At 50.8% G+C, this 20,765-nt stretch overlaps 2 protein-coding genes across 2 annotated transcripts; both read left to right on the top strand.

Annotated features, from left to right (window-relative positions):
- The first annotated feature begins 5,303 nt into the window (after positions 1–5,303).
- On the top strand, positions 5,304–8,183 carry FOXC2 (forkhead box C2). Its single transcript, XM_019747094.2, has one exon. The coding sequence runs from the start codon at positions 5,839–5,841 to the stop codon at positions 7,342–7,344; it is 1,506 nt and encodes a 501-aa protein (XP_019602653.1). The 5' UTR covers positions 5,304–5,838; the 3' UTR covers positions 7,345–8,183.
- Positions 8,184–15,629: 7,446 nt separating this feature from the next.
- FOXL1 (forkhead box L1) lies at positions 15,630–19,833 on the top strand. Its single transcript, XM_019747100.2, has one exon. It carries the CDS (start codon positions 16,907–16,909, stop codon positions 17,930–17,932), a length of 1,026 nt encoding a protein of 341 aa, XP_019602659.2. The 5' UTR covers positions 15,630–16,906; the 3' UTR covers positions 17,933–19,833.
- The last annotated feature ends 932 nt before the right edge of the window (positions 19,834–20,765 follow it).

Genomic DNA, 20,765 nt, shown 5'->3' with positions numbered 1-20,765 from the left:
GTAATGGGTTAAGAGATTCTGACTCCATCATTTGGCAAGACTTGAGTGAGTTATTTAAGATCTCCAAACCTCAGTTTTCTCACCTGTGAAACAGTGATATTAGTAGTATCTACCCCAAAAGAGGATTAAATGAGTTGTCATGGACAGAATATCTAGCACAGTGCTTGGTACACAGTATGTACACATTACATTTTCTCATATATTAGGGAAGAAAATCTTGGGAAAGTCATGCATTCATTCAACACACGCTTCTTGTGGACCTATTACGTGCCAATGTATATCATTCAAGGCACCGGGACTGCCAAGGGAAACAAGGCAAAGTCTCTACCGGCCTAGAAAGGTAGTGTGTGGCAGACATAGGCTGCTAAGCAAATGTCAGCTGGGCACAGGGAAGACTGAACTTCCTGTCCCCTGAGTGGGTTGGGCCCATGTGACTGGCTCTGGCCAATGGGTTGTGAAGGGAAGTGACACACATCACTTCCAGGCTGGAACACTTACTTCCCAGGGCAGAGTTTCCCTCTCTTGCCCCTTCAGGGATGACAGGAGAGCTGGCCTTTGAAGACTCAGGCTCCTGAGCGACTTTGATGAGCAGAGCTCCCGCTGAGCTGCGGTTGGCTCACGATTAAGTCCCTGAGACTTGTGTTTGTTTCTGTGCATATACCAGCCTTAACTGATTGATAACACCATGTAAGCAAAGCAATTACATAGCAATATGGCTAAGGGCAACTCTATAGGATTTGTATGAAATGGGAAGCACAGAGAAGCATGTCATTAACTCTTTAAGAAGAAACATGGATATTTTTAATATCCTGTTTTGAAAACATCTACAGTATTCTATTGGATTTTGTTGCATCTTTGATTGTATTAAATGTGGGGATGCTTGAATTATAAGGCAGTTAAGCTCCTTAGAAAATCAGTGTTGGGTTTTTTGTCTTTAACAACCACAACTTAACGTGATAAAGCCCATGGCTGTTGATTGTTTTTCAGTAACTTCCAGAACACAAGGAGAGGGACACTGGGGCCGACTTTGGCCACCACATTAGGGTTTGCAACTTCTTCCATGAAAGATGTTTGTTTTGTGTCACGTCCCTTTTTTAATTTCCATAGTAACAATGGTCCTTTTTCTCCCAATTTGTTTTTTAATTTTGAAAAATTTTAAACTTACAAAAAATTGCAAGAATAGTACCCAATGAATACTCACATAGCATAGGTTCAAAAATGATCTTCATTTTACTTAGATTTTTGATACCTTTCTTTCTCCTTCTCAGTTTCCCCCCTCCCCCGCCCACATCGCTCACACACACACACACACACACACACACACACACACCTTTGGTTGAATCTTTTAAAAGTGGCAGAGATGATGACTATCAGCCCTAAATATTTTGACAAGTACCTTCTAAAAACAAGAACATGTTCTTACTTGACCACATATAATTATCACACTCAAGAATTTTAACCTTGATATGAGATTATTATCTAATAGGTACTCCATTTTCAAATTTCCCTAGGTAGTCTCAAACTTGTCCTTTATTAGTCTTTTAAAACGTCCTCCATCCAGGATCAAGTGTTGCATTTAGTGATTAAGTTTCTTTAAACTTTTAACCAAGAATTGTCCTCACCCCTGTTACTTTCCTGTTTGTGACACTGCCCTTTGTGAACAGTGCCATATCATAGTAACTCCTTGGAAAGGTCATGCTTAGTAAAATGGGCTCATATAGTTTTCATCAAGGACACACTTTTTGTCCCGGAAAAAGATAACTGCTAGGAGCAGGTTGCAATGGATTTTTAAGAAGCAGCATTGACTCTTTTCAAACCAAGGGTTCATAAGACCCAAAGTAGCTTGTGGAAGTCTGGGACTATTCTTATTCCTGGTTCCTTCCCCTAAAACCCAAGGCATCTCCTGAGCCTAGAAGGGAAATGTTTGAAGGATACAGGGTCAAATATGTTGAAAACAGTGAGAGAAGACACAAAACTCTTTTCACGTGTCCCCTCTTTCAGTTCTGTTGCGCCTCAAAAGCAGGTGCAGGTGCGTTTAAAAGCCTCCCTCTTGTTAAAGCCAATGCCATATACATATCCAGGACATTTTTCTGATGAATTCCCTGAAACTCACACCACACGTAGGGCAAAAAGACAGCTGCCGTGGGAAAGACACGTAGGAGCAATTTGTTCAACAACCCTGGGGAAAAAAAGTACCCAGACTTCTAGCCACCTAAGAGGCACAGATTTTATTTGCCTAAAACCTCAGAGACTCTCCCTAGAGAGGATTTCTTGCTCCCCTGGCAGTTTCAAAGACATTTCTGTTTTCCAACAGATCATGTTCTTGACACATTGTAAAGCTTTGGAAAATGTTGTTGTCGTCGTTGTTGTTGTTGTTTTTCTTGAACGACGCGACGACGCGCTGCACAGTTTATTTACCTTCTCTCTCACAGATTTTTGAAGACTTTATTCCTGCCGTGCAATGCTAAGGTGTATCCATAAGGTGTCAGTACCTTCATTGTAACCAGAACTGTCGTTTCTTTCTTTTTTTCTTTTGAGGGTAGTATCCTTGTTGGCCTGAAGATGGCGCCAACACCACAGGTCCACCCGAGCCGCCTCCAGGTGCAGGAGCCGGTGGCACCCAGGAGAGAAAGCAAGCGGTGCTGTCGGTGGTGGGGAGACAGGGGTGGGGAGTTGGGGGGGCGGGGGCGTGAGTGACTTGAATGTCTTTTGCCTTTTATCATCGCTCACTGTTGTAGAAGCACACAGGGACCTCCGGCCCGATTCCGCTTTCGACTCACTGGCAATGAGGTCAGGAAAGGAAGAAAGCAAGAAATTACCATGCCCCAATCCAAAATATCCTGGCAGGTTAAAGAAAAGATCGGAAATATGGTTTTTGCAAAGTCCAGGTGTGTGGAAGGTGTTGTTTTAATAACCTGAACAAACATTTCTCCCGGAGTCCTACTGAGTGGAGAAGAAACCTAATTCCAGGGGCAAAGGAAAATGTCTCTCTCACCTTTTCTGTCTTGATTATAAGAATTTCTTTCCTCCTACCCCCACTTTTTTTTTGGGGGGGGGTAATAATTTTGGCAACTCCACTCAGTTCTTTTTAGATGACTTTGGTTTAAACCTGGACACCCTTTTAAATGCAAACTCAGGCAGAAACTGACCTTTTTGAATTTATTTTCCATGGTCCTTAGCTATTTTGGGTTTTACCCTGTTCTGTGATAAAGCTTTTTTAAAGCACCTCGTAAAAGCAGAGTAAATAATATTCTGAGGAGTGTTTCTTGATCAATAGTTTGCGCGTTTCCAGTAAAATTGTGAGCAGAACTCAGAGTGCCTGTCACGCACTCCAGAAGAAAAGCACTTTTTGCCAGAGGTTTTTTTTTTTTTTTTTTTTTTTGATGGATGTTAATGTACTAGAGGTATTAAAAAATAATAAAGTCGTGGTGGGTGTTGGGCGGTGGGAGAACCTCAGACCATTCACCTGTGAGCTGAGGACTGGGTGGCTTTATTTTATTTCGTTCCCCAAAATAATCAAGTTAGAAGAAGAACTCAGAGCAGCCATAAAAAATATAGTGTGTTTCAGAAGCAGAATATTTGAGGTAATAGGAACCTGTTTTGCACTTTCTCTTTGATTTTGATTATCATAAGGTAATACCATTCGTAGACAATGCACAAAAATATTTTTTCTTTTGTTATTTTATTGAAAATGAATGCGATGGCCCCAATTCCTTCTATTCATCTCCCCAAATTTAAGAGTGACGGTAAATTTCTCTCACACCCTTTTCCTGGGAATCTAATAAGCAACTGATGGAAGAGTTAGGAGGGGAAAGGAAACCTGAAACAAAAGTTTTATCTGGTCTTCTTCCCTACCCAACCGGACGGACAACTTCCAGAAGAATTCTGACCAGCATTTAGCCCTTCTCATTGGGGTCCCTCTACTTCAAGGGAAGCGGGCATAGGGAGGTCCAATTATTCGAGGTGTAGAAGGAATAAATACTCAGTCCACAAATAAACAAACTTTCCGGGATTCCTAGAGAGAAGGAGAAAGCTTGGAAGCAAGGACCCCGAGTCGCTTCAGGTCCATATCCCGAATAATATCATCTCTGGGGGTGTCTTAACCGTTTTTTGCAATCGCTTACCCGGTCCTCTCACCGAGCCACGGTGCTCAAATAACGTATCAAACACCAACCGACCAACCAAGACTGAAATATAGCGAGTCAGCTGGGAGAACCCCAAGGGGCTTTGCCGGGAGCGCAAGGAGGGACTGCGCCCTGGTGGGTGTTCCAGGCGCCGGCCAGGGTCAGGAGTCTGCGCTGGGGACGCGCGTCGTGGTTAAGCCCCCGCGGAAAGCCGCTCGGTTTCTCCGCTCCGGCTCTGCCTGGCCCGGGGCTTGCTGCATTGTTCCCGGTTTTCGGGAGCGCGGGAGTCAGCTTGGTCAAAGGGAAATTTCTTTCCCGGAAAAGGGAGCCACGCTTGAAAGCTGGAGTCGGTGGGCTGCAGGCGTCTACACGCGAAGGGAAAAAGCGGATTGAGCGAAATTATTTTACTGTCTTCCCCAAATTCCACAAAACTGCTCACGATGACGCGGGTGATTTACCGAATACATGGCGAATTTAGAGGATTAAATTCTCAAGATATTGCTACTTTCTCGCTCCGCCTTTCCCCTATAGACGCCGCGGCCCGCCTCCTCAGGTGGGGGTGAGGGGCATTCCATTTCTATAATTTACCCCTAAAACCTTTATAGGTTATTTTTGACGGCCCCGAACCTGGAAATTCCTTGTTGATTATTAATTATGTGCTTAAATAATGACAACATTCAGGGGAGGCCCCTTCCATGCCAATCCAGTCCGTTTGCTTTGAATCCATTACACCTGGACCCCGATAATTAGGAAATCTAATTATTCGCCTCATCATTCATTAATAAGAAAAATAGTCCCAGGGTCTTTGCTACTTACAAGGTCTTTGGGGAGAGAGATATTTGACTACATTAATCAATTCGATTTTATATTTCAAACTAACTTTTCTTCTGCAAAGTAACGTCGCTTTTTTCTTTTTGCTCTGGGCACGTGGGCCCATTAACTAAAATGTGATAATAAAATAAAATTTAATAAGATATAACTCTTTTCTTGAAAAAAATCTTTCCAAGTTAAGACTGAGCTGCATTAAAGTCTGGCTCTGCGCGGCTGGGTCTTAGAGCCGACGGATTCCGGCGCTCCTCGCCCTGATTGGTGCCAACTCCCCACAGCTGCCAGGTTATTGGTCCAAAGTTCCCGGAGGGGGCGTGGCCGGAGGAAAGTAAAAACTCGCTTTCAGCAAGAAGACTTTTGAAACTTTTCCCAATCCCTAAAAGGGACTTTGCCTCTTTTTCCGGGCTCGGCAGGGCAACCAGTCTGGACCCCGTCTCGCTGACCCTCAGGGCTACCGATTTGCTGGGGGGCTTGGAGAGCCGCCTTCCCCCTCTTGGCACGGACCGGGGGCCCAGCCTTGGTCCACCGCGCGTGTGGCTTCTCCGCTGCGTCCCCGGCGGCCCGCCTGGGCTGCCACCCTCCAGGTCCTGAGAGCGAGCGAGCGAGCAGGGGCTGGCGCTGCGCTCGCGCGGGGCGCGCCCTCCAGGATGCTGATCCGCCCGGTCCGCTGAAAACGAGCGCCCCTTCTCCGCCTGAAGGCGGGCGCCGAGCGCCGGCGCCTCCTCCACCTCGCCACCGAGGCTTCCAGGAGCCCGGGGCTCCCCCCACCGGCTCCCTTCCTCTCTCGTTCGCTCTCTCTCGCTCGCTCTCTCTTCCTCTCTCGCTCTCGCAGGGCCTTCCTCCTGGTCCGTGCGCGCAGGCGGTGGCGAGCCGTCTCGGACGCAGCATGCAGGCGCGCTACTCAGTGTCCGACCCCAACGCCCTGGGAGTGGTGCCCTACTTGAGCGAGCAGAATTACTACCGGGCGGCGGGCAGCTACGGCGGCATGGCCAGCCCCATGGGCGTCTACTCGGGCCACCCAGAGCAGTACGGCGCGGGCATGGGCCGCTCCTACGCGCCCTACCACCACCACCAACCCGCGGCGCCCAAGGACCTGGTGAAGCCGCCCTACAGCTACATCGCGCTCATAACCATGGCGATCCAGAACGCTCCCGAGAAGAAGATCACCCTGAACGGCATCTACCAGTTCATCATGGACCGCTTCCCCTTCTACCGGGAGAACAAGCAGGGCTGGCAGAACAGCATCCGCCACAACCTCTCTCTCAACGAATGCTTCGTCAAGGTGCCCCGTGACGACAAGAAACCTGGCAAGGGCAGCTACTGGACCCTGGATCCGGACTCCTACAACATGTTCGAGAACGGCAGCTTCCTGCGGCGCCGGCGGCGCTTCAAGAAGAAGGACGTGCCCAAGGAGAAGGAGGAGCGGGCCCACCTCAAGGAGCCGCCCCCGGCAGCTTCCAAGGGCGCTCCCGCCGGGCCCCCCCTAGCGGACGCCCCCAAGGAGGCCGAGAAGAAGGTGGTGATCAAGAGCGAGGCGGCGTCGCCAGCGCTGCCGGTCATCACCAAAGTGGAGACGCTGAGCCCTGAGAGCGCGCTGCAGGGCAGCCCGCGCAGCGCGGCCTCCACTCCCGCGGGCTCCCCCGACGGCTCGCTGCCGGAGCACCACGCAGGCGCGCCCAACGGGCTGCCGGGCTTCAGCGTGGAGAACATCATGACGCTGCGAACGTCGCCACCGGGCGGCGAGCTGAGCCCGGCGGCTGGGCGTGCGGGCCTGGTGGTGCCGCCGCTGGCGCTGCCCTACGCCGCCGCGCCGCCCGCCGCCTACGGGCAGACGTGTGCTCAGGGCCTGGAGGCCGGGGCGGCCGGGGGCTACCAGTGCAGCATGCGAGCCATGAGCCTGTACACCGGTGCCGAGCGGCCGGCTCACATGTGCGTCCCTCCCGCGCTGGACGAGGCCCTCTCGGACCACCCGAGCGGCCCCACGTCGCCCCTGAGCGCCCTCAACCTCGCCGCCAGCCAGGAGGGCGCGCTCGCCGCCGCCGGCCACCACCACCAGCATCACGGCCACCATCACCCACAGGCGCCACCGCCGCCGCCGGCTCCCCAGCCCCAGCCAGCGCCGCAGCCCGGGGCCGCCGCGGCCCAGGCGGCCTCCTGGTATCTCAACCATAGCGGCGACCTGAACCACATCCCCGGCCACACATTCGCGGCCCAGCAGCAGACTTTCCCCAACGTCCGGGAGATGTTCAACTCTCACCGGCTGGGGATTGAGAACTCGACCCTCGGAGAACCCCAGGTGAGCGGCAACGCGAGCTGTCAGCTGCCCTACAGGTCCACGCCGTCCCTCTACCGCCACGCCGCCCCCTATTCCTACGACTGCACGAAATACTGACCGGCCCGGACGCTCTGGCTTCGCCTCCCAGACGCGACCCTCTCAGACAGTTCAGGCTGCAGAGACGCAAAAAGAACCAAACACATCCACCAGCTTTTTCTCAGACCCGGGAGCAGAGCGCGCGCGCGCCAGCCTCAGTCCTCTGGGAAGCTGCAGGTAATTTTAATTCGCCGCCCCGTTTCTGAGATCCCCAAGGAGCCCCTGTGAAGGGAGGCAGCCCAACGAAATGAATATTGAGTTTAAAATCCCTCTCCCCTACCAGGATGGCTGTGTTCTCTGCTCCATTCGGGGTTTCCAAAATTAAGTTATGGACCAAATCCCATAGCGACCCAGTAATGACTCTCTGTAGAGGGTCTCTATAGAGTTTGTATGTGCTATGTGTAATTTTAAATTTCTCTAACCGTGCTGTACAAATGTGTGGATTTGTAATCAGGCTATTTTTGTTGTTGTTGTTCAGAGCCATTAATATAATATTTAAAGTTGAGTTCACTGGATAATTTTTCATCTTGCCCAACCATTTCTAACTGCCAGATTGAAAATTCAAAAATATCTATGTGGGGCTTCCCCCCTGTACAATTATGAGATCTAATTCTTTTCCCAGTTGTAGGTCTTTTACAAAACAAGAAAATAATTTATTTTTTGTTGTTGTTGGCAGAGAAAGAAGTCAAGTATCTGATACTTTTTATTTACAAAGTGTGATGGTTTTGTATAGTAGATTCCGCCCTGAGCATTCCGAAAAGAAAAAAAAAAACTAAAAAATTAAACTTCACCTGTGTTTGTCTTATGTGGTCTTAATTGTTGTACTTACCTTAAAATAAACCCATGTTGTTTTTCTGCCCAAAAAACTGTGTTTGTGTTCTCGCATTTTTAAAAAACAAGGTGCGTTTGCAAATCCACCTGTTTTGATTATTTTTGTTACACAGGTGGGTAAATGTGTAGACGTATATACACAGATGATCACAGAGGAATGGGCGCACTCCCCTATTGTCTTGTTCGTGGCAGAAAAGGCTTTCGATTAATTCAAATCCCACCATGGTGGAGGCAAAGGAGAAACAGTCCTGGTTGGATGTGGCTGCTTGAAGGACTGCATGCCATAATGTCATTTGCTGTAATACATTTTGCTAAATGCAGAAAAACATGCCAATTGTCAAAACAAACAGTGCCATTCCATCTGAATGTCCAGCCATCCCCAATTTAGGAGGGGAAGGAAAACCGTTTTCCATTAGCTAACTACAAACCAAGGGGAGTCCTGCTTTCCCTGGATTTCCTAAAATGCGGACTTCCTTACCCACTTTAATGGTATTTCAGAGAAGAATTTGAACTGGGCCAGTGAAGGTCCAAAGGGGACTGAGTCTGTAGTGTTTAACGACCATCCCAGGTGGTGGCCAGATCAGAAATGGATTTCAGACCTCTTTACTTCTTGATTTAATTTCTAAATTTTTACCCTATTGCAGTGAAAAATTGTAAAACCTCGTTGCCCTTCAAAAATAATTTCGAGTGCTTTTAGAGTTCTAAATTCATCAACTTTTTCAGAACTTTAAATAATAGGGAGATTATTTTTCTTTTCAATTTTGATATCTCGTCTTTTTTATTTTCAATAGCAATGCAGCCTTTGTGAAACACGGCTGAGGGGAAATGGCTTTGTTATCTATTTCACTGGCCGAAACCCACAACTCCCCTGCTGGTGTCTGCGTGTGAATTTGGGGGCCAGAGCTCCAAATTGGGAATGTTTCCCACCCCAGCATGTGAGCTGTACCTTGCTAAGGGCCAAGTTCCTTGTGAAGGTAACATTTCAGGTGAGGATGATTTTCCAAAAGGTGATTTTCCTTGATGCAGTGGCGTTGAACGTCACCTGGGTGTTGTGTTGTTGTTTTAAACATGGCATTTTGTCTCTGTTATGCTGAGATAGACTTGGGGGAAGTTTCAGCATAATTTTCCCCATATGTGTGACACAGATTCTTCCAATCTGTGGCCCCAGAGGTGGCATGTAGTTAAAACTTAAAGGCTGCATTTTATTCCTTTTCATAATACGCAGGAACGGGGAGCCCCAGTGCTTGGAGCTGGACTTTCAGCAGGCCCCCAGGCCACAGTGTATTGGTTGAGTGAGCTGGACCAGTCAGCTACAGAGAGGGGGTGGGGGGAGACAGAGAGAGAGAGAGAGAGAGAGAGAGAGAGAGAGAGAGAGAGAGACCACTTCTCTGAGCTGCAGAGAGAGGCAGCCCGGCTCTTCGCCCAGCTCTTTGCCCAGCTCTGGCACTCTGGTTTCATTTCGCTCCTGTTCTCTTTATCGTGTTTGCCGCGGGAGAGGAGAGTATTCTAGCTGGCTTTCTCCTCCCTCAGACATTTCAAAGAGTCCTCCCTGAAAGCTTGTCCTCCTCTTAAGATTTGGAGCTCAGACCATGTCTGAGAGACACATTGAGAATAAAGGAAAGAGAAATGTGAGTAGGGTGAGAGACCCCATGCTGCCTCTGAAACCGCCCCAGATTTTCTACCTTTGGGAAGGTTTCTTCAAGAAGTCCCTGCTGAGTGTGGACCAATCACCGGAGTAGGTAACTTCAGAAGGTTCCCCCCCATCAGGTGGAGGCCAAGGTGAGGGGCCCTTCCATTCTGTTGAGAACGTGGGCAGCTTGGGGCTTTATCCAGCTGGCAGAGTGGAAGGGTGTATCAGGCCAGGCACATTGGGTCACTCCCAGACCACCCACCCCGCCAAGGTGACCACAGTCTGAGGCCCTGGGGACAGAGGTAGGTGTGGATCGGTGCCGGAAGACTGCCCCATGTGCTGGGCACTGAGCACAGAGCTGGCTCAGCCTGGCCCTCACAGCCCCAATGCAGACCTGTGGCCTAGGGGCTTGGTACCCGCCTCAGGGCATCTGTTGCTCCCCATGGAGCGGGAAGATCCCGCAGCTCGACACCTTGAGCAGTGCAGAGCCCAGGCACTGGCCGGGCTGCCTTGCACGTCTCCGTGGCCACCCTGCACGTCTGCTGCCTGGCGTAAAGACTGCACCGGGCACAGGCTGCTTCTAGGATCCATTCGCTGCCCCTTCCTACTGCCACTGGGTCCTTGGGAGGCCCAGGGCCTTTCAGGAAAGGGGAAAGGAAGTTGGTGATGGAAAGACCCGAAAGCCCCTCACCGGCTGCCTGGCCCCCGGCTGAGGTGGCTCTGTGGTCCATAGGAACACAGTTTGCATGTCTGATAGTCATGTTCCTTCCTGACCCAGTAAGATACAGCTCGGAGGGTCTCAAAGATACTTCAAAAACATGGAAGCAACCCGACCACCACAGCAGAAACCATTTCCCTCGAAGCTAACCCTGCATCCTGGACTGGCCTTGGCTGGGTAGACTGTATCTCTAAACAGGATCCAGTTTTGAGAGATATGGACCACCCTGACAGACCCTGTGGTCTCTGAACATGCCAACCGGTCCCAGCCCCGAGAGGCTGCCGCTGGAGTAGCCTCTGCTTCTTATAAGACTTGGAGAGATGCCCCAACCTCACCGCTTTCAGGGAGAAGGGACTGCTGGTGTGCTGCCTACCTCCAGCCTCTGTCCTAAGGCTGGACATGGGTCTGTGGCTAGCTGGTCCTCCCTGCCCTGGTTCAAGTGACCTTTCCCCATGAACACCAAAATCAGTGGTGACTTGCCTCTTCGAATTGCTGGAGCACTGGGCTAGGAGTTAGAAGACCACATCTTGCTGTGGGAACAAACCACTTTCCCTCCCTTGCCTGGGCCTTCTCATCTGTAACATGACCAGGTGAGTGTAAGGACTTTGGGGGCAGCTCAGCACTTTCCCTACCTTCTTAGCCTGGGCTCCTGTCATGGGCCCTCAATTATCCTGGCTCCCCTTCCCTGCCGGCAAGAAATGAAGATCCGTTGTTGGAGGGAAGAAAACGCAGGGTCCTGGGAACTTCGGCACTTGGCTCATAAATCTTTCGGGGTCTATCTCCTCCCCTCTACCCCAAGACTGCCTGGGGGTGACCTCTGGGCCTGAGAGAGGCTTGTGAGCTGCACTCAAAGCACAAACAGCGGAGTTCCCAGGTCCCCCTAAAAAAAAAAAAAAAAAAACAAAAACCCAAAACAAAACAAAACAAAAAACAGCCCTGGTGGCCGAGCGCTTGTTTCCTCGCTCCTCTTCCCACCCCAAATCCAAAAAGTTGGATGGGGTGTTGGGCAACATTGGCCTGATCAGAATTTATTGATAATTGTAAACCTGAGGTGGGTGGGGAGAGTGACACCAAGAAAAGACATACTTGACTAATGTGCAGAACCAAGTTTCTTGAGAATGTGCTGGGATCTTGGAGCCTGTACTTGGCACCTCGTGGAATGTGTGCTGGTGTCATCCCAGTACACTCCTGACTCCCAGTGTGGTGGAAGTGGACAAGTAGATATATGAGGGTTTATGCCTTAGGGGTAGACAGGCCAGGGACGGCTGGGGGACTGGACTCCAGGTGAGCAGGACACACTAGGTCTGAGCCACCAGTGACTGCCTCCTGGCACCACATACTTGAAATGCTTTCCCAAACTTTGAGAAGCATTCACTGCCTGCCTCTTTCGTTCGTGGCCTCAGCTCGCTGGGGTGTTTGAAATGTTTGCTTTTTGACATAGGCATGTGAGGAAGGGAGTGGAATGTTTTAGGGAGTTTGGAAGGCTAGGCATCCACAGTCAGGGACAGGCCACTGCGCCTGGGAAGACGCCACCGCCTGGACTTGTGCAAGCCTTTCCCTTGCTTTTGCAACATGCCTGCTGTGCAGCAAAGGCAGAGAGACGCAACTTGTATAGAGTTGGATTCTCGAATGTGTCTCTCTGGCGCTATGGTTTTTTCCAGTGTCAGACTTGTGAGGACTTTATCCTGGGGCCTTGAGGGTGTGAAAAGTTTAAGTGGAAGGAAGGGGATGGGTTGACAGATTGATGAGCTTGCTGGCATCGCAGGTCCCTTTAAGGGAATGGAGTTGGGGAGCATTGGGAGGGCATTCCTCACCTCCTAAGCCTGGGGGTACAGCTTTGTGTTCAGTCTATGCCCACTCAGCTTGGGAGGTCACAGAGGCCAGAGAGGCCCCTCTGACCCTTGGCTTAGTGGCCCTTGGCCTCCCCTTTCCCAGCAGCCCCTCTGAGCGCTCTCTGCTTCCAGCAGAGCCTTTCTGAGCTGAATCCACCAGCCCCAGCTCAGGGCCTCTGCACAGGCCAGCCGAGGGTTCATGTGACCTTGTACAAGCCACCCAAACTTCTGTAAGCTCATTTCTCAACTGAAAAACAATAGGATCATCGACTAGGGCTATTGTGAGGATAAAGGAATCCAGCATGTCAGGAAAGTGCTTCGATGGTGCCCAGTCCATAGTAAGAACTCGCTGTTATCTCTTAGGGTTTACTGGGCTAACAGAAGAGAAAAGAATCTTTGGACTCAAATAACTGCATATAGCAGGCAAAACTGCTTGAGCAGGGCAGTGCACGTGACCTAATTGCCCTTGTTTAGACCCTTTAAATCACTTCCAGAAGTGAACAAGGTGAGCTCTAAAGAAATCAGCATTTAGGAAAATCCTGTCCTGCTCTCTGGGCTTCACTCAGCCTCAGTTGATCAGCCAACAGTTACCTTCATGGCTCAGTTGCCCCTCCACCCCATTGCAGAGAAGCAGCAGAAGACCCTGCTCCCTGGTCCTTTCAAAGCGGGAGAGGAGGGGAAAGAAGGAGAGGGTCTTCTGGGTTTTGGTAATATGAAAGTGAGGACTCTGGGTTTCCTACTTACAATGCCCCAAATCTCACAGCTCTGGGGGTGCCGCATACCTCTCCTCTCTGGAGCACCCACTTCCCTTTTCTTATTCCCAGCACATCTTTCTGAGCTTCTGTACACACCTGAGGTTGTCAGACCTCAGATAACCCACCTTTGGAGGAAACCATGTGGGCTCTGATCCATGTTCTGCTATTTACTACCTCCCATGTCTTAGGGTGTTCTGTGCCCTGCCTCAGTTTCATCATCTGTGAGATGGGCAAGTCCCCTGTCTTCATACATGCTTCGAGGAGTCTCAAGTGAACTTCCACAGGGCCCTAATGTAATTGTTTTCCTGGCTTTGCAACACTTCCTAGTGGGGGACCTGAGGTGAGCTAACTTCCTGCCCTCAGTTTCTGGATCTGCAGAATGGGAAAGAGAAAGATTTCTGTTTCATATGGTTGCCGTGAGGATGAAATGACCTAACCTAATGCACATATGTAGAAATAGATATAATGTCAACTGACTTCACATTTAGAAAGTGATACACATATTTGGAGAGATGATGATTCAGCTCATCATTAACTTGACTCTGCTTTTTAATTTACCGTCAGAGCAAGGAAAGGTAGATGCCCCTGGTGGGGAGCTGGCAGTTATTAGAATTCATTTCTCCCCCTCAGCCTCTTTTTCTGAGGCCCCTTTGGTGCTGGCTGGTGCTTGGGTTCCGACCAACCGGCCCAAGGTGGAGGCTTTCTCCTGAAAGGTGGGATCTGGCAATGTACTGTCTGCCCTCGTCCCACACTGAACCCTATGTCTGCTGGGGCCCAGAGTTGGAAGCGCTGAGGTCCTTCCCGGAGCATCCGGGCATCTCAGGGTTTTCCTGCAGGCTGGTTGAGGCGCTTGCACTGACTTCAGAGATGAATGTCCTTTTCTGGGATCTGAAGACTTAAGAACCTGCAGGAAACTTTCAGTGTCTCTGTACCTGGTTCTCTAGTACATCCACTCTGCCTCGCTGTCTCGCAGGCTCGGCTGCCCCCGGCGGACCCCAATGGGCCTCCGCTTTGTCCTCACGCCACAGAGCTTCCGCACGAGGGCGCATCCGCTCTCGGACGCTAGAGATTTGGGCCCTGCGCTCCCCGGAAATAAGCCCCAGTGAGGTCCTTCCCACCGCAGCTCCTCCTAGGCTCCACTTACAAAAACTCTTCACCTGGGAGCTCAGGATTCATCCCCTTGCGGGTAACGGGGAGGGGTGCCAGGCCGGAGTTCCGTGGCTGAAACCTCTATGAGATGTTACAAACTACTGCACACGCGCGGGGCTGCATATGTCGCTCCAGACCGCGACTAGAACTCGGGTTTTTCTTTTTTTTTCTCCTCGTTTACTATCAGTGCCCCGCCCATCAGCCACGCGTGTCTCCGCCTGCGTCCGGCCCATTACCAAATTGGGTGGTGTTTATTCTTGAACGAATTCAAGCTCGGATTTGCCTTAGAATTTAGAAGAAGCGTCGCTGCGGCGTGCCTTTCGGGAGAGGCATTGATGTGCATGCTGGACTCCGGGTGCTGGGGAAACTCCAGGAAGGGCTCCGGGTGCGGAGGTGGGGGGAGGGGTGCATAGTGACACCCGTTTATCTCTTGCTCTGGGTCTGTTAGAGCGGACGCCGAGGCTGGAAACCCAGCTGGATTCAAAGTTGAGCTCGCTGGGGAGCGCTGGTCTGGAGAGGTTGGGGGACCCAGGGGACAGTTGGACCCGGGGGTTGCTAAAGCGCGGGCACTGAGGCTCTTTTTTTTCGTGATTGAAAGGGGTGTTCGGGCGAGAGCCAGAGATTCAGTGGACAGCGTCCCGCCCCCTCCTGGCAAGAGGGCCATCCTCAAGACCTAGGCCAGGGAAGGCTGGGCCAGACGGTTGGCCTGAGTTAGAAACGCAGCGCCCTGGACAGAGGCGTGGAGGTGTCCCAGGGCCTGGCATGGAGCTCCCACAAGCCGCGCCTGCACCCAAACCGGTTTTTCGACCTGATTGCCACGTCCTTTTTGGTATTTCAAACGTACCCGCTACCCCGCGGGCTATCCGCAACCCCCAAACACAGGAGTTACTTTCTGGGCTCCCCATTTTGGAGTGAGATTCTCCTGAGCTCTCTCAACCAGTCTGCAGTATGGTGTCGCCTTTCTGTGGCAGCAGCAGCGGCAGCTGCTCCCCCCTCCCCTCCACCTCCTTAGAGCAAGTTTGGTGCCTCTCTCCCCATTCCGGGTGGGAGCCAGGTGTGGGCCATTTCTATGCCCACCTGCCTCCCCGCCCCTCCCTTTTCTCTTTGGCATCGCGGCTCATTTACTCAATGAAACGCTAATTCAGTTAACCCAAGTGCTTTTTTTTTCTTTTATAAAATATTCAGCAGAGATCATAAACAGGAACTAGTCACGCTACATGCACCCCCCACACACACGCTGCGGAGTGAGGGCAGAGACACCTCCTTCTGAATTGGCATCATTCAGAGCTTTTGATTCAAATCCTGACGTGGCTAAATGTAAAATAAGAAGGGGTGAGGGGTGCTTGCACCCCAGGGTGAGTGGGTGGGTCGGGGGAGAGCAAGCAGGCTTTCCAAATGCTTAATGTAATCACGGGCCAGCTGCGTGCACTTGTAAAGTTGTTATAACCCCCCTCCTTGTTATAAACAGGAAAGCGCAGAATATAAAGCAAGAGACCCGCATTCACAAATACCAGCTCTCCTGCGCCAGCTGCCAAATTCCCCTTTTATGGTGTTTCTTGCTTGCAGCTTCGGGCCCATCAGAAAGACCTTACTTTCTCCCCCGGAACTCTCCAATCGGGTTTATTTTGAAACTCCCCTCAACCGAGCTGTGGACCAGGTAACCCACGCCCTCTCCAACTTCCAAGCGCCCGATGATGCTTTGACCTCCGGAAAAGTTGGGCTCCTGGAGTTTTCTTCCCCGGGTCCCCAGGGAGCCCTGGAGGTCAAGGCTTGCTGCCTCTGGGATACTAGGCCCCTAGCAAGCGCCCAGACTCCTGCGTGACATGCCCAGGATCTTTCCAAGGAGGACTGTGTCCTTTTCTCTTCAGACTCCCAAACCTCTTAGATGCGTAGAGCCACTTCTCCCCCCAACACATGTAAAAGCTTTCAAAGACCTCGAAATGCATTTTGTGATACTGTGCCATCTCTCCATCTCCTATTAAGCCTGGGAAAAGCAAAAAGCCTTCTGTGGGAGGCCCTGGTATTACGGGGCTCCCCCAGGTCAGCGGTTAAACTCACCCCTGTGCCCCGCCCCCCCGCGCCATCTCCACCTCTCCTTCCTGGCGGGGCAGACCCCGCTCCCAGGCACCGAGGTCCACATCCTGCCTCACTGACTGTGTGTGCTTACAGCGTCAAGGGGTGGACGTGATATTTCAAACATCAGATCAGTGCGTTTATATATTGGGTGCCCGGAAATTTTTCCAAATAAACACAGCTTGATTCAACTTGGGTGGGCGGACTTATCAACAGACTAATTCTATAAACAAATGAAGGAATAGCCCCGAAACCGATTGGCTGGTATCAAAAAGACACGTGGAGGGAAAAGCTTGGAGTTTTTCAGCAATGAAATTTTAATTAATGTGGGTGGGCTGAGAACACAACGACTGTTTATCATAGACAATTTATTTTCCAGCGTTAAGTCAACATATAATAGCAAACTTACAACAATTATTTAACATTTTTAAAGCCATGAAGAAGGGACAGAGCGCGGAGCGGCCGGGGAGAGCGGCAGAGCGGGAGGCAGACGCACGGCGGGCTCCCCGGGAGGGCCCTTGCCGCGCTGGGCGCAGTCCCTAAGCCGCCCGGGTCGCCTCCGTCGCGGGGAGCGCAACGCCGGTTCCCACCCGCCATGAGCCACCTCTTCGGTCCCCGGCTGCCTGCCCTGGCCGCGTCGCCCATGCTCTATCTGTACGGCCCCGAGAGACCCGGGCTGCCTCTGGCCTTCGCCCCGGCGGCCGCTCTGGCCGCCTCGGGCCGGGCGGAGCCCCCCCAGAAGCCGCCCTACAGTTACATCGCGCTCATAACCATGGCAATCCAGGACGCGCCCGAGCAGAGGGTCACACTCAACGGCATCTACCAGTTCATCATGGACCGATTTCCCTTCTACCACGACAACCGGCAGGGCTGGCAGAATAGCATCCGCCACAACCTCTCGCTCAACGACTGCTTCGTCAAGGTGCCCCGCGAGAAAGGGCGGCCGGGCAAGGGCAGCTACTGGACCCTGGACCCTCGCTGCCTGGATATGTTCGAGAACGGCAACTACCGGCGCCGGAAGAGGAAGCCCAAGCCGGGCCCCGGGGCCCCGGAGGCCAAGCGGGCCCGTGCCGAGACTCACAAGCGCGGCGTAGATGCGCAGCAGGAGGCGGGGAGCGGAGGAGAGCGCCCGGGCCCCGCGACCCCCAGCCACGAGGGAGCGCCCTCGCGCCTCTGGCCCCTCCGGGAAGTCTCCTCCACGCCGGCGCCCCTCCTCTGGCCCCGGCCAGCGTCCCCAGAGGAGGACGTGGGCGACGCTGTCCAGGGCGCTGGGGCCGTGGCCGTGGGCCAGCCAGCGCGCCCAGGATCCCCTCCGCGCCCTGCCTCGCGCAGCTCTCCGAAGAGCTCCGACAAGTCCAAGAGCTTCAGCATAGACAGTATTCTGGCAGGACGGCAGGGCCAGAAGCCGGCTGGAGGGGCCGAGCTCCTGAGGGGCGCCAAGCAGGGGCCCGGCGGCTGTCTGGGCACCTCGCTTATGGCCACCTCCACTAGCTTCCGCCCCCCTTTCAACGCTTCCCTGATGCTCGACCCGCACGTCCAGGGCGGTTTTTACCAGCTCGGGATCCCTTTCTTCTCCTACTTCCCTCTGCAGCTCCCCGACACCGTGCTTCACTTCCAGTAAAGCAAACTGGCTCCGTTCTTTCCCCTGCCTTGGTTAGAGCTTCTTGTGAGCCACCAAGGCTCCCACCGCTGGGGGAAGGAGACACTTTTAAAAAAATGATCTTTTCCTCGGCTGAGGTGTGGATCCTGGGAAGTGTTTCCAACTTCTGCGCGCAGGCGGGCATGCTTGCCTGCCTCCTCCAAGGGGACCTCCCCAGAACCAGGATAAGCGTCAGAGTTCAAAGACCCTGCCCCACTGGGACTTGGGCGTCTCAGATCGCCTACGGTGGGTGCAGGAGAATTCTTTGACCTTAGGTCAATCTAATGGCGGGATCTTCCGCCACCCACCACAGATCCTGCGTGTCTAGGGCATATGAGAGCCCAGATAACCCAAGGGCAGGACACACAGGCCAGTGTGGGTGTTTCGATCTGAAAGCCACCGTCTGACCATTGCCAGCTGGATTGTCGCTGTGACTCAGGCTTTGGCTTTGAACCGTCTGGGTGATGGGTGCTCTCAGCTGGGTTTGTTTTTCCTGAAGTCCAGTTGTGGGGACGCCTGGGCGGGGTCTGTGTGACCCCTGTTTTTCAGGTTCTTTGGCAGATCTGGGGCCTGGTGAGGATTTACGACCAATGTCCAGGTGGAAGATGAGAAACTACATTTTTATTTTCAATAGATAATTTTTCTGTCTTTTTTTTCCTTTCTAGACAGTAAAAGGAACATGCTCTATTCTTTGCGTAAATACTTGATTCTTTTTACTATAATGATTGCCCGGTGAAAATGTTTATATTAACAATTTCTGTCAAGAAAGCGCACTCTTTATAATATAGCATTGTGTTACATGGTAGCTCATTAGTCAATACACGTCTTCTCCAACGCATGTTACCAACAATAGCAGTCATCCTATCTTTTTGCTTTTGATTTTAAGGGATCAAAGATTTCAGGGAAGACCGAAAGTGTGTGAAGGGGAGGGAAGATGTCTCAAACAACATAAGATTTTCAATTACCATGTGTTTCCCCCACCCCAAGATCTAGGTTTGATTGTTGCTACATTTTCCAGAATTGTGTAGTGAAGGACTACTAATCATCAAAAAAGATGGGTGAAACAAACACATGAAAAACAGTTAGAGGGAGAGATGGGTTAGTGCTGGGAAGAATAAGGGAATATGCTGTTATCTGCTGGAGGCTCTCTGGTCCCCAAAGAACGTGGGGCATGGTGGGAGGATTCTTTCAGACATTCCCAGTCTGTGAACCCCCTCCGCCCTCCAACCTCTCTATCGAGCAGACCCAGAGCCTGCAGCTGAATAAACCCCTTAGGAAGGTGACTAGAAGTCTGGTGGGAGGGATGGGCCTCATGGGAGGGGTCTGCAACAAAGATCTGATTAAGAAAATCCGAGATTCTCACAATCCCATTCAGCTTGGAACTTCTGGGAAATGTGTCTAACCTCTCTTTGGATTGTCTTAGGGGTCCTGAAACTTGATTCCCTGAACCTCCAAGTTACTTTAATTGTATCTGATGTGGGAAAGGCACAATAAGTCATGAATTCTTGGAGGTGGGCTGAGAGAGGTCTTTAAAATCACTTTTTAATAGTTTTCAAGACTGATGCAAAAACGAACACAAATTTTACATCAAGAGAGCCTTTTGGTGAATATGTTGGATAAGCAGAATAATTGAATAAGTAGTAGGCACAGAGTTGACTTTCTGAGAATTCATCCGTAAAGCCATGTGCTACTGACTTATACATGTTTTCCCAATGGCTTTCTACCCAGGCTGATGGGAACCGTTTAGTGAGCTGCAGTGTCCTTGACTTTAAGAACTTTGATGAGATCCCATTGTTGAGATCCAGGCTCACCTTCATCAACTTAAAGTGTGGTGGAAAGGAGGTCATTGGCTATTTTGTAATCCCAAAGTCTCAGGCTCTGTGAATAAAGTTGTTTTTTCATTAACCTCTCAGTGACTGGTTCAGTGGATTACTGGGCGGGGTGGGGGGTGGGGGGTGGGGAGGGGGATGATAAACAAACAGTGTAATAAGAAAGAGGAGCCTCGGATTATGTTCAAGAACCCTCTCAGCATCTCAGGGGCTCTAAGGGCTGGAGCAGAAAAGCCCAGGACCAGTGGATACTGCCTAAATGTCAAAAAGTAAGATGAAAATTCTGCTGTATAGAATACGTTTAAAATTTTTTCTTTCTTTGTGTTTGATTTGCTATTTTGTGTGTTTTGTTAACTTACGATTGCTGCTTTCTGGAGAAGCCAATAATCCAATACTGTCATTTAAAAAGGATGGTATTTTAGAGTTACAGTTCCAAAAGTATAATATAAACATTATGTTTATGTCACAGGAGAAAGGCAGAAGTGTGTATCTACTTTGTAAGAGGGTTTATCCATACATGAAGAGAAATTCTGTTACTTCATCCCCACATTCATCTGGTTTAGGAAAGCCAGGAGAAATTTTCTCTATGGGTCATTTTCTATGAATTCTATATAGTTTCATGTATATTTCTTCCGACAGAAGAGAAAGAGGAACTCTGGCTCTTAGCAATCCAAATAGCTGTTCTAATGTTCTAGATTTAATTATGAGCTCCAAATTATGGACCAATGACATCAAGGAATGGATTCTACTCTTAATTAAAACAGTATTTGGACTAAACCAGAAGTAGCCATACATTCTACTCTTGGGCAATCATAAGGTGTGCCTCTGTGCTCTCATCGAAACAAAGAGAACAGATTCTATTTTCTATAAATGATCTTTTGTTCAAGCCCTGATCTCTCTCACACACACACACACACACACACACACACACACAGATGAGTACACTGATCATAATGGGGGATATGACAGGTATATGCATAATGACA

Source organism: Rhinolophus sinicus, linkage group LG11 (assembly GCF_036562045.2).
Source record: "Rhinolophus sinicus isolate RSC01 linkage group LG11, ASM3656204v1, whole genome shotgun sequence".
In the NCBI taxonomy this organism is placed as follows: Eukaryota; Metazoa; Chordata; class Mammalia; order Chiroptera; family Rhinolophidae; genus Rhinolophus; species Rhinolophus sinicus.
This window is presented reverse-complemented; position numbering and strand designations above follow the sequence as displayed.